We start from the raw sequence: 13,760 nt of genomic DNA, 5'->3' as shown, positions 1-13,760 counted from the left end.
GTTAGCTTTGAAGATTCAAAAAAAGATTTCTTTGTGAAGCATGACTTACAGATGCTTACTTTTTACTGAAGATTTCAATTATATATTGTCTTCCCATACACTTATAAAGTTTTCCAACAGTTATCATTAAACAATGAATTTGTCTGTGTTTTAATTTGAAAAACACATCACACAGTTACAGTGTGTAAGGATGACTGTTTAATAAAATAGTGCAATTCTGCCCTTGAGCAATATGGTGCACCTCACAGAGCAACCTAAAACAAAGTACACATTTTATGGGTAACAACTTAAACATTGATGGTAAAAATTGAGCAGAGATTTAATGACTAAAAGAATCATGTACAAAATCTGCAAGTCATAAAAGCTATAAACACAAAAAATTTAAAATCATATGTATTAAACATGCTACAACACTGTAGAACAATTATGAATAGCAATTACAACTATAAAATTCAATAAAAAGACATTACACAAATCCCTAACACTTAAAGATTTAAATTCTGTGTATTATTTACCAACAAAATGTAATTTTCACCCAATTTATTAACCAGTTTGTTAACAAGATCAGCATTTAATATTTTGTTACTTCAGTTATATGCATTTAACTTTGTCCAGCATAACAATATCAACGTAATTAATACAGTGCAACAACTTGCCTTTCTATATGCATCACACACAAGTATCATCTCCTGCAGTAGTTTTCCATCAGGAGTTGTTTTTGGTACTATCTCCCAAAAAATTAACAACAGTTTTTTAATGGTGTGGTCCTGAAGGGGCAGAACGAAACGTATAATGGTCATTAGCAAATTTGGGAACTTTTCTCCATTCAGCATTAGATGAATAGTCTTCTTCAGAGCTTCAATTTTAGCTGTTACATCTCCCCTTTCTGTGAAGAAGAAGTAAAACTCTTAAAATTTTAAAGCAACAGTTGTATAGATATATAGTATTAATTAACTTCAGGTATTCAAGTGCAACATGCTAACATTTCAAACATACATCTTAAAAGTAAAAACCAAAATATTAACTTACCAAAATTAGGAAAATGTAAGAACAAAAGTTATGGTTTAGTAAGTCTTACAAACATATCATATCTCAACATAACCTTCATTAATCTATTACTTAAATTCAAAATTATTAGCAAAGTGAACAATCAAAATTTTGCAAACCAATGTTTTTTGTTGTTTCTTTCACAATTAAATTCATGTCAAACACTACAATAAATATTTCTGGTCTAATTATCAAACAGATGTTTTCTTACTTTTGATTACGGGACATGTAAACCAAAATAATGTTAACAATTTCATGAACTGGAACAAAACTTTAGCAAAGGAACAAGACAATCATAACACATGTATTTTGTGCTTCCTAAAATTTGACTCAAATATTCTTTGAAATTTCATTTATAGCTTTCTCACTTGCGTATCATGTATCATTGGACAAAAATATATCCTACCCAATGTTACAAGGAATGGAAATAGATGTCTAGTGGTATGTACTTATTTACAAAGTTAGATACTTTATATGAAATACTTGTAATACACACACACACACTTACCAAGGTCACTTCTTAACTGAAGTTCATTCGGTGGCTCAGAATCTAAAGTTACATTTATGAGGGTGTAACAGGTCTGTTCTGTTGATGCCATACTGAATTTCTGGATAAGTAAACAAAAAAAATTGAAAAGTTATTTGCAACTTAGCTAATGTAAATAAATAATTAATTAACTTAATGTTCTTACATAAAAATAATTTCTTTGAAAACTTGCTCACCCACCTTATTTCACATTTATCAACCTTCTTTTCCAAAATTAAGACATTACAGGCAAAATAATTTTTATAAACTCTTTGCCCCCTTTTCGTATACAAAACTCTAAAGTAATAACATATTTTCTCTCTCTGTAGCATTTATAAATAAAATATAAGTCTAAGATGTGCTTGTGATTTCTTGTATATGGCCACAAAACTATTCTATTGCCTATCCATATGAGAAATAACAAATCAGTTTTTCCCTTATCAATTCTTGCTGATGGTAGCAAGGGCAGAAAAACAACCCAAAACTTCAAAGCACAGACTAAACCTTCAATAAATTTGTATGACAGGGATGGAATGGAACAACAATTACCAAGAAGCAATAACTTACAGTAAGAAATTAGACATGCTTTAACAAAAACACCACAGCCATGGTTATTTGGTTTCATACACTATTACCAACTTCCTGTCAAGTGAAAATCTTCCCTAGCAACTTCTACTGACCAACAGAAAGACAGTTAACTTAACTGATCATTTAAAAGTACCAATTACATAAATCAGTGTCAAATGAAATTAACAACTAGTGTTTGTATTATAACCATTTTGATTATTCCAACTATCTAGGAATCAAAACCACCATTAACATCATGAAAATAATTAACTTACTGAAATCAGTACTTCCAATTATTAATAATACAACTACCACATTTCAATTATGATTTTATTACTTAAAGCTTGTTCAGCTTAATCAATAAGAGTTAGAACTCGCAAAAATTAGCAAATAATCAAAATTAGCATTCCAATGATATCAAAATAGCTTTAAAACAACTAAAAATAAAGTTTAAATATGTCTGTACAGAGAAATCATTAGATTTTTCAGATATGCTATAGCAAATAGTAACAGTGTTGTTTTATGGGAAATTTTTAGTCCAAGTCAAAATCTACAAAAACTTTTTGTGGTTGAGAAAACAAAGTAAGCTTTAGTGAGGGTGGTGAAATACTAAAAGGTTTTTTTCTTTCTTACTAATAAATTCTGAGATAACAGGATGAGAACACATTAAGATTTGAAAAAGACAGAATAAGCTAATTAAGACAGGACATTTTTAACAAGGATAACTATCTTATGGAATGAGTTATCAGGAATGCAGAAATGTTGTGGACATGCACACAAAAATATGCCACAGAAAAGTAATCAATTGGAAGATATTTATTTCAAAAGTCAAACAGTTTTTGAAAAAGAAAGAACATTAAGAATTCAAATAAAATAGCAAGGTTTGCTGAACAGCATTACCTGCAAAAAGTTTAAAATGAAACATTATGACTGTTAAGTGTGAATAGATCATTACTCTTTGCTGTTAAGAAAATTTTTTAAAATATTAAAAACAAACATACAATATTGAATTAATGTGTATTACCTTACTATAATTAGGTCATTTGCTGTACTTTCCCAAGACATTCCTATAACACCTCAACATCTTTAATGAGTCAAATGGCCTTTCATCTTCCCTTTTCTTTTGTGTGTTTTATCAATATAGATATTTTGCTGTCCAAGAAACTTAAGCACAAGTTTGATGGGAGATTATTTGGAATATATAACGTGTTTATTATTGTTAAGATTGCAAGATTTTCTTTCAAACTGACTTGTTTTTAACAAAGCTAATTTATTCTAACAATTCAATGTTATGCTCATTTTTAATATCTATCTGTACACAACAGCAATTCAATTTAAAAATTTCTGAAACTATCTTGATATAGTCTCTTAAAGCTTTAGTTAATTTTAATTTAGCATATTTAAAGTACTAAAATGAGTCAAATAAGCATTTTTTTTATTACAATGGCCCTTTGTTGCTGCTACTAATACTGTTCTCTAGTTGAGAATCTTTTTTTTTTTTAACAAGACTTGATTTACATAGTTTCAAGCTAAAATAAAGTTTTCTTTAACACAAAGTAAGTAATAACAAGTAAAGAATTAAGGTTAAGGGTCTAAATTTACATACATTTTAGGGATTGTACTAATTTACATATTGTTTCAACAAACTTATGCATATCATACAATTAATGATTACTTTAAATCATTATTCCACACCTATTATCAACATCACCACAGCCAATTTTCCAAAGGATGAGCAGATCCATGCCTTGAACATTTTGATATTCTGTCACCCTGCATACAGTTATTCTGTGTTCAAGGTATGTTATTGCTCTTTGCCTAGTGATACTTTCAATAACTTGTATTGATTCTACTTATTTTATAGATTATTTTGTGTTACTAACTTAACATATGGAGAGTTCTAGTTAATTTATGTTCCTGGGCCCTGTACACATAACATTTTATTGGAACATATTATATTTGACCTTTATGTACCAAATATGTGCTTCAAAATGTCCCATGCATAAGGCAAGCACAAGTATTTTGTAACATAAATTACACATGCAGTTTGCACATAACTGTCCACACTCAAGTTTAACATGTTCAATGACAAACTGCATGGAAATAAAACCAAATGAGAGTACCACATGATTAATCCTTTCACCTTTGGTAGATAGGTCAAAACATGCATGTCACAATCTTTCAGAGTTATATTCAAAATTTAATTCAGCTACTTTATTACCAATGTATAGGAAAAACAACATGGCATCAGAACATAGGTAATAAATCAAAACTTAATATTATAAGTTTATGTTCTTAAAGGGAAATATTTTTAAAATTCTCAGATTCTCCTAGTACAAGAGCAAATGCTCCAAGAAGTGTAAAACTTAAATGTATATTACCCAATTATAAGGTTTTCATAATTCATTCAAAGCATAATTTACATAATCAACCTTATTTAATTACAGAGCAATAAAATAGAAAACCAGTCACCTCTTTCCACACTCGTGTGTCACATCCTCCCTTTCAGAATTTGCTATTAGTTCTCACAGACATTTGAAACTACATAATTTATAACCAATACAAAGCCAAAGTTTTCTCTATCAAATGATGTATTATATTAAATTGTTGTCTGTACAGCGAATTGCATTTTCTTTCTAGTTTGAACTTTATTCTCATGGGAAACATATTAATGATCTTTGTTAAATATTTAATGGATTTTGGCTTATAGATCAAAAGCCAGAAAAATTGTGCTGGTTACAGAGCACTGTTTCCTTTTGCATATTATTATTCATTATTCTATGATACATTATTTGATTAAATTATTTAATCAGTAACAGTATTAGTATAAAAAGTAGGGTTAAGTTTCATGGACCATCAAGAGAAGAAAAAAAGACCCAGGTAAGTACTTTATTTTTAGTTTCTCATGTATACATCTTCATAATAAATAAAGAATACAGTGTTAAAAATGAAAACTTTTAGTTAGCTGAAGTAAAATAAATTTTTATGAGGTATGCTCATGAGTAGTTAATGTATTATGTAATTCAATACTATAATGTGAGCTGCACATTCCTCAATGACTTGCAATTTATATGACACAAAAAACACAATATGATGACTGTTGAGACATGGTTCAAAGGACAATAAAACAATCAAATGTACCTAAAAACAGATGTACACTGCTACAAGCTTTAAGCTGCTTAAGATAAACACCGTGATTTTCAGTTACAATTTACAGCCAATCCAGCATGAAAACAGTGGAAATTTATAATTGTTCCCTCTTACTTTTTTTTTTTTTATGGTTACAAAGTTAGTCATATCAAATTCATATATTGTTATGATAGAGAAAATAACAAAATGTAAAAATTCTTTTGCAAAAAAAAAGCATTTGATATTTATTTAGGAGGTTTAAGAGGCTATGTAAATGATATTTGGAATTTTTCAGATTAAACGTATTTTTATCTTATGAAGATTGCTTTGGACTCAAAGGGAAATAACAAGCAGTGTAAATTGTAAATAAAGCCTTTCAATGAACATTAACATTCTCTTTTGCATTTGGAAAAGGTAAACATGAAGTGTACCTTGTACATAAAGATTTTCATTGATCCTGACATGCATTTTTTACTTTTCTTTTTGAGTTCATAAAATTCTAGCTATGGGATCCTAGAAAACATCACTGGGATTTTTGTAAAACAAATTGAATCCACTATGGGACTCTAGAGAGACCCCTGTATATGAATTTGAGACTAACCTAAATTTTCCAAGCTAAATGATAATTGCAATATATTATTGGAATAACTACAAATGTCACTAACTAATACTGATATGATAAACCAAACAATGATCATACATAAGAACAGTATGCTAACTTATCCATTTTCATTATTAATGTTTAATTGTGATTCATAAAGCTTACATTGACCATACAAGGGCTGTTCAAAAAATATGCGGACTGTTTGAATTGCGCGGCTCCAGTTGGTTCCAGGGGAATCCGCTTGGTGTCGCTAGGTTCGCACAGATCAGCTGATTACGACGCCATTTCCCGATTGCAGATATCTTCATTTGTGTATTAGCTATGCAGTTTTAAGTGCGATTTTTTTGTTTAGTGGATTTCAGAATGAATGACCTGAAGGAGCAACGACTTGCTGTGAAATTGTGTGTTAAACTTGGAATATCTGCAACTGAAACTTTTGCTATGCTTAACACGGCTTACTGTGATGTTGCTATGAAGCGTACGGCATGTTTCAAGTGGCATGAACGTTTTAAGGATGATCGACAGTCCATTGAAGGTGATGAGCGTCCTGGACGTCCTTCCACGTCAACTGACGACCCACACGTCGACAAAATCAACACCCTGGTGCGGGAAAATTGACGTCTGACTGTCAGGGAGCTTGCTGAAGAGTGTGGGATATAAGTTGGATCTTGTTACGAGATTTTGACCAAAAACTTGAAGATGCACCTCGTTGCTGCGAGATTCAGCCCTCAGAACTCGTGAGTTTTTGGCCAAACACTCGATCACTGTTCTTCTCCACCCCCCCTACTCACCTGACCTTGCTCCTTGCAATCTTTTCTTGTTCCCCAAACTCAAAAGATCCTTAAAAGGAAGAAGATTTGAGACGATTCCCGAGATTAAGGCAAATGCGACGAAGGAGCTGGAGGACATTACAAAAGAAGCGTACCAGGACTGTTTCAACAAGTGGAAACACCGTTGGGATACGTGTGTGCGTTGGGGAGGAGAGTACTTTGAAGGGGTCCCAGACCTGTAACTTCTAAATAAAGTACATTTTGTTTTATGACGTCAGTCCGCTTATTTTTTGAACAGACCTCATAAACTAATTATAACCACATATAATCCACAGAAATCTCCAAATGCATAATTCACCCCTTTCAGTATTAACCCTTTCACAACAGACTCAGTGTAATATACACAAGTTTGCTCACACGTTTGCACAAATTAACTATCTGCACTATAACTTTTGATACAGCATGTTTATCTTCACAAAATTTAGTAGACTCAGTAAAGATTACAATCATTTTGTAAACAAAAAAAATGAGATTTTTTAATGAAATATTTTTACTACAGATTTGTTGTGAAAATACTGAGTTTGTTTCATTGCTAATCTAAGTATAAAGTAATTTCATGTTATAATTAAAAAACTATTCTTCATCCCAAAAATCTCAAATATTTGCATGATCTCCAAAACCTCCTAAATGCATTTCAAATGCTTGTTTTCAGTTAGACTTTATGTTATTTTATGTACTATGTGGGATCTGTCACTTTACAAACCTTGTAACCATCAAACAAAATTAGAAAATAAATATAAAATACATTTTTCTAGTACTAGAATGACTACATATTATAACACAAAAATACAACTGTTTTGTCTAAGTAGCTTAAGTCTCTTAATTATATATATTTTTTTATTACATTCACCTTCCAGTCATGCATAGCTAACATTACACATCTTGCACTGATGAGGTACACACGTATACTCCTGTTACATATTCAATAGTACGAAACTGACCTTTAGTCTTCCCTGTTTTGGATGTATTTTAGTGGACTAGCATTTTGTAATATACAACAGCATTTCAATTACTATGCAATATAATATATAACCTTCAATATATACTGATATATTTACAGTACATATATAGATAAGTTTTAATTTCTAAATAATAATAATTTTTCTTAAAGTATAGAACAATAAATAAAAAAGTAATGCAAATAATTATCTCTTCTAGCAATAACCTTTGAACTTCCTAACTGTTGGACAGATGTCGGTAAGCCTTTTAAAATTTCATATGTAGAGGTTAAAGTTGTGTGTTTGTTTTTTTTACACACACACAGTCAAGTACCTAAACAGTCATGAATAACTACACTGATACCATAAAATTCCACTACAATTAAGCTTCATAACCAAAATGTATTTAGCTCTAAAAAAATATGAAACTTCAAACAAATTAAAAACACAACCTACCTTCTTCAAATCTTGGTTCAAAAGAACATGGTAGCCTCTTCACAGATTAAAATGACTGAAAAAACCACTAGGGGAACATTCTAAGCTGTCAATTGGTTATTCAAATGTCATATATTGAAGTAAGTATATACAAGGAACCATTTCCAAACACAGAAAGAGATGAAGGGGGACACTGCATTTGATTCAGTAAAGAAGCCATTTTTCATAAAATTAGAAGATATGAGATAAGACAGTATTTTGATATTACAAACATCTAATTTGAAACAGTGTTGCATTCAACATATCATATGACTTGTTAAAATTTATATTTAGATGTGTTCTCTTAATATTCACTTTTAAATTAAGAAATTAACTTGTATATTATATTAATATTTAACTTAAAATATACAATTTGATTCCAAACTTACTGATATAAATTCATAAAATAGCAGTTCAATAAAATTTTGAATGCAAGTCAACAAATGTGATGACATAACCTTTGACCTATAACCTGACACAAAAGGGTTAAAGTAATCTCTTACATTCTGTTAATTCACTAACACTTGCCAAGGCTATTTTTGATAAGAAAATCATTTACTATATGGTAATCATTTTTTAATAGTTCAGTTTCATCATCAAGTTTTAAATTACTACTTTGCCACAAGTTTAGCTTTGAAGAAAAAAAATCAAAACAGAGAATGTGTTGACATGTTTTTCATATTTACACAAATTTTGAATTTAGCAGCAGGACAAATTAATATTGTTTTGTATAACACATTGACTTGGCTGAAATTTCCCATAAACTTTTATTTGCATATTTAGTTTCCCTCTGACTATGACCTCTAGTATCATATATGCACAAAGGAGCAACCAGAAAAATGCATAATTTACTTAAACTACAAGATAGGTTTAAAACTTTAGACCTATTTTCTTTATAGCATAAGAAAGTTTGAAGGTGGAGGGACTGAGTAAGGATATCAGATGTTTTATATTGTAAAGAGCTTCAAAAGATCTCTACCATAAAAATTACAGCTGGTCTTATATATACACAAATCATTACATTGAGAATAGGGAAGACAGAACATTAAAATGGTAAAAATTTTTCTTTTATTATGAACTTTTATTAAGTGTATATTACTATACACTTTTGCCACTGTATAGAATAACACAAATTTAAATCATATTTTTAGAAATAACTGTCATCAAATACAAATACTGCTTTCATAAGGTAAATAATTTAATTACAAGGATTTATAGGTAAATTTTTTTATGTTATATTAGAAAGAAAGAAAAATAACATTTTCTTTACCTGAAAATACAACTTTCATGTACCAAGAGGTTGTTATAAGTTAGATTACGTGTGATCTAACAAGATTTCAGTCAACACTAAACTTTTTCTTGTTAAAATAAAAATATTTGGTAATTTCCTCATTCAGTATAAAAACTACTTGTTCATAAGATTTTTTACTAATCCTACCATTTTGAGGCTCTAGCCTTCATCACAGATATCAATGTAAATAGCATTTAATCATTGCACAGGTAAAAGTCACTGCTTCTTGGTATTACTCTTCACCCAGCAAGTAGTTTAAATTAATTAGTGAAACAAAAACAGAAAATACAAAACTTCCATATTATTATTACGTATATTACCATGCAAGAGAGTTATAGTATTAAAATTACAATTTTTAAGCTCAGATGCTGACTTATTCTTCAAAAATGTATATTTAGGTACAAGTTGCAATGAAAATTACATATTATGTATTTTAAAACGTTACACAACTTAGCTTGTAATTTGTAGTCCAAGTGATGAGCCTTACTTAAGTTCTAACTTCTATTAAATTTAAACTTAATTAACTATCTATTAGCAATACTATTAATATTAATTTGCAGTATGGGTAACTCATAATTGATATAATTATGTAATGTATGTTATATAACCTCCGATATCAAATATGCACAGGCATGTAGTCCAGATCACCTCTTTTTAATTTCCTTTGTTGAACACGAACAGACATATGACTGTGTAGAGCTTAATTTAATATGTATTTCACCACTTCTGCTAGCAGCACTTGTTACTTGCTGCTACTGTTTTCGTTCTAAAACTAACATAAACATCAACGAGAAATGATATTTTCATCAGTCTTACCTACTACAGAAACTGTCAAAAGAATGATCGAAGTGTGGCCAATAAAGGCAAAAATAGGGTTTATTCGAAAAACACAACAAATGCTACTTTATAAAGACACAATGATTTAACAAAAAAATTATTCACTAAATAACCGGAACGAAAAATTCCATAATTATTCAACTCTACGAGTTAACGTTATTAAATACACGTGTTAAATCTCGTTATATCTCGCAAGAAAACCATGAAACACGAGAAAGTAGAGTTCTAAAATGGTCAATACCTTCCTTCTCATAAAACTTGAATTAATTGCAATATTTTAAAAATTTGCAAACTAAATAATTATAACCTTATATTTATAGAATCTCATTTGTAATTTATTTCTTTTTAATTATAAAGAACTACACCTTCCTGGAATTTCAGCTAATAACTTGACTATTAACAAAAATTTTCGTGTTAAGACATACCAATGTTTATTAAAAAAATTCTTAAACTAAAAGCATCAAACAATGTGTATAACTGTTACTGATATAACTTCTATAACTTTTGTAGAATGTATTCATAGTCGGATATATTCATTTAACAATTCTCTAAACTTCCATGTAGGTAACCACGTCCATATTCGAATATCTCCATGTCGTAAACGTATGCTATAACTACATACTGCAATTTTATTCTCAAACTACCGTATATGTGCAATTAAAAAAATATTTATACCTGACTTTACTCAATATTGCGTGTGAAAAACATTAATTGAAGTATGTCACTTGAACATTTGTGAGATATCTGACTTTCTTTGTTTCAATAGAGTATTTAAGTCCGGTATTTCCAGAATTATCTTTCTTGATTTTGATTCATCTTAACTCCTAATTTCGCTTTCTTTCATCACAGCAGTCAAACATCACGGAAGTAGAATTTGCCACATTAGTTGCATAACAATGAGTAGGCAAAATAAAGGATTTTTGCATTTCAAACTACACTGATGTTTGTTTGATTTTCTTTACGTTGTTGATCGCTGAATAATCCTAACCCTTCGCTTTGCGAGAACTTTAGGTTTTCCTGTTGGATCAGTGTACCTGAATATCAATTTGGTAAACAGAAAACCGGTAATGCTTTAACAAAACTATATATAACAGAAAACTAAACCAATTATTTGTTTGCTTATGTAGATAGCTTAAATATATCTGAGGATACTGAATTTGATATAAGTTTTGCAGAAAATAAATGAGTTCATCAGGTCAATGATACGTTTCAAGAAGCAGAACATGTTTAAATGTTCTTGATAGACTTCAAAACTGGTATATTTAATTCAGGTCAAAATAAAAAGCAATATGGCATATTCAGGTAAAACTGACTGATCCTGGAACAACGGATAGATTTGGAGAATAACAATAGATTCAACTATGTTGATCAACTTAAAGAGGTGGATATTGTTTGCTGAAATTGTTCTTAAAATATACGTTTTTTGTTTGAAAGATCAGTTATGTGCGTTTGTTTGTTAAAGGACTTATTTATGTATAATGTAACAGAAATGTAACCTTATTGTCATTATATTATTGACATACCTTCTAAATGGATAGACATTCTTTCTTAAAATTGTACTTAACATGTACATTCCTTCAATGTTCCATTTTGTTATACAGTGCTGATTTGACCACCTACATACATTGTCCTAATTTAACATAGTTCACATTCCACTTTATTTCTTAAAAGTATTTTATTTTTTCATTAATATATTAACAAGACTTTTCTTTTTTCTTCATTGTGCATTGCATTATATTTTTAAATCACAGTTAAAGGGTTTGCGATTTTTTATATTTGAGCTGTTTCTCTTTGTTTAAATTATGTTGTCCATATTGTGTGGAAATGTGTACAAGAGTAATGGAAAGCGGAAAGTTAACGTGTTTCTTGACAATATCGCAAGTTTAAAGTTATTTGTCAGCTTGAAGATATGCCTGAAACATAAAGAGAAGAAAAACTTCAGACTTATTAATGCAGCCCTTCCACTTATAAAGCAAATTTACTTAGCCCTCTTTCAGGAACATAAAAAACATCTAAATACGTCCTTTTCAAGTGGAACGTGTAAAAAAGTATAGCTAATTCACAGTGAAAGTTTTTTTTAAAATTAGCTTGAATTAATCGAATAAAGACGCATTCATTTTCTACGTTGTGAATGGGCTACAATCATAACATTCGTAATCTTCAGGTCTGAAGAAGAAAGACCAGTGTTCTGTCGAAACATTTAGTATGGTCTACCATCAATAAAACTTTTTCTTATGCTTATAAATGTTTCTTTACTTACCTGTTATAATATAGTGTAGTTCGTATAGTGTACATTTCATATATGAGCCAAAAAATTGTGTACTATACACGGGCATTTACGGTAAATTATTAACCCAGTTTTATACTGACTTTACAACAATAATCATATATGCTTGTTTGTTGAATTTTGCGCAAAGCTACATGAGGGTTATCTGCGCTAGCCGTTCCTAATTTAGCATTGTAATACTAGAGGGAAGGCAACTAGTCATCACCACCCATCATCAACTCTTGGGCTACTCTTTTACCAACGAATAGTGAGATTGATCGTAACATAATAACGCCTTTACGGCTGCAGGGGAAAGCATCTTTGGTGTGACAGGAATTCGAACCCGCGACCCTCGAATTGCAATCGTATATGCATTTAGCTGTATAACTCGAAATCAAAATCTTAAGTGTCCTTTAAATTTTGCTATAAATTTCAAAAATTAAATAATAAAATAAAACATTTATTCCATTTCTTAATAATATCACAGCCTACAACGATTTTATTGTCTTGAAATGTTTTTATGTTCTATAGAAATTTTTGTATACTGAATCGGAAAATGATATCCATTTTTCTTCATCACTTACACAGGGGTCGTGTCCCCTCGGTGGGCACAGCAGATAGCCCGATGTGGCTTTGGTATAAGAAAAACACACAAACACTCGTCACTTACATATTTCTCACAGAATGTCATATATGCTTTAACGTAAATTTATCGCTTCCATTAAAATCGGGCTAAATTTTGTTATGCTTAAAATGTGGACAACCACTGACTATAGATTTCTCTAAACCAGTCGCGACGTGAGAGTCTTATAGAACGTTCTAGAACCAACGAGAAATACACCGCTGTTATATAAACGGTTAACAGGTCGCACGACGTATAATTTCTGGATAGTGTTTGTTTGTGCGTGCGCTTTGACATTATTCTTATTTTCAAAATTATTTATTCATTGCTATGGTAACAAAACGTTGTGTAAATAACCCAAACACATTATGTTACATTTGTGGTAAATATGTTCTAAAGAAACAAAGAAAAAGATTACAAAATCTGTCAGAAAAAGCGTATTACATGTATTTTGGAATAAAACTTGAGGACCAAGACAAAACATAAGCTCTGCACAAAGTTTGCATCATTAAAGTCAAAGACTTAAGATAATGAACTAAAGATAAGAAAAAGTATTCGCTTTTCGGAATTTCTAGAAACTACGGAGATGACTGCTATTTTTGCTTAAGTAACGTGCAAGACTACAACAC

At 30.2% G+C, this 13,760-nt stretch overlaps 1 protein-coding gene across 1 annotated transcript in view; it reads right to left on the bottom strand.

Annotated features, from left to right (window-relative positions):
- Nucleotides 1–10,447, bottom strand: part of betaCOP (coatomer subunit beta) — a 55,898-nt gene extending 45,451 nt beyond the window's left edge. The window contains exons 1-3 of the mRNA XM_076455266.1: nt 10,223–10,447; nt 1,556–1,655; nt 657–886 (exon numbers count right to left, since the gene is read on the bottom strand). Coding sequence (XP_076311381.1) covers nt 657–886; nt 1,556–1,646 — 321 coding nt within the window. The 5' untranslated portion in view covers nt 1,647–1,655; nt 10,223–10,447. The remainder of the gene's footprint in view (nt 1–656; nt 887–1,555; nt 1,656–10,222) is intronic.
- Nucleotides 10,448–13,760: the final 3,313 nt, after the last annotated feature.

This window comes from Tachypleus tridentatus, chromosome 9, assembly GCF_004210375.1.
Source record: "Tachypleus tridentatus isolate NWPU-2018 chromosome 9, ASM421037v1, whole genome shotgun sequence".
Taxonomy (NCBI): Eukaryota; Metazoa; Arthropoda; class Merostomata; order Xiphosura; family Limulidae; genus Tachypleus; species Tachypleus tridentatus.
Note: the sequence above shows the minus strand (reverse complement) of the source record. Positions and strands in the feature narration are given on the sequence as shown.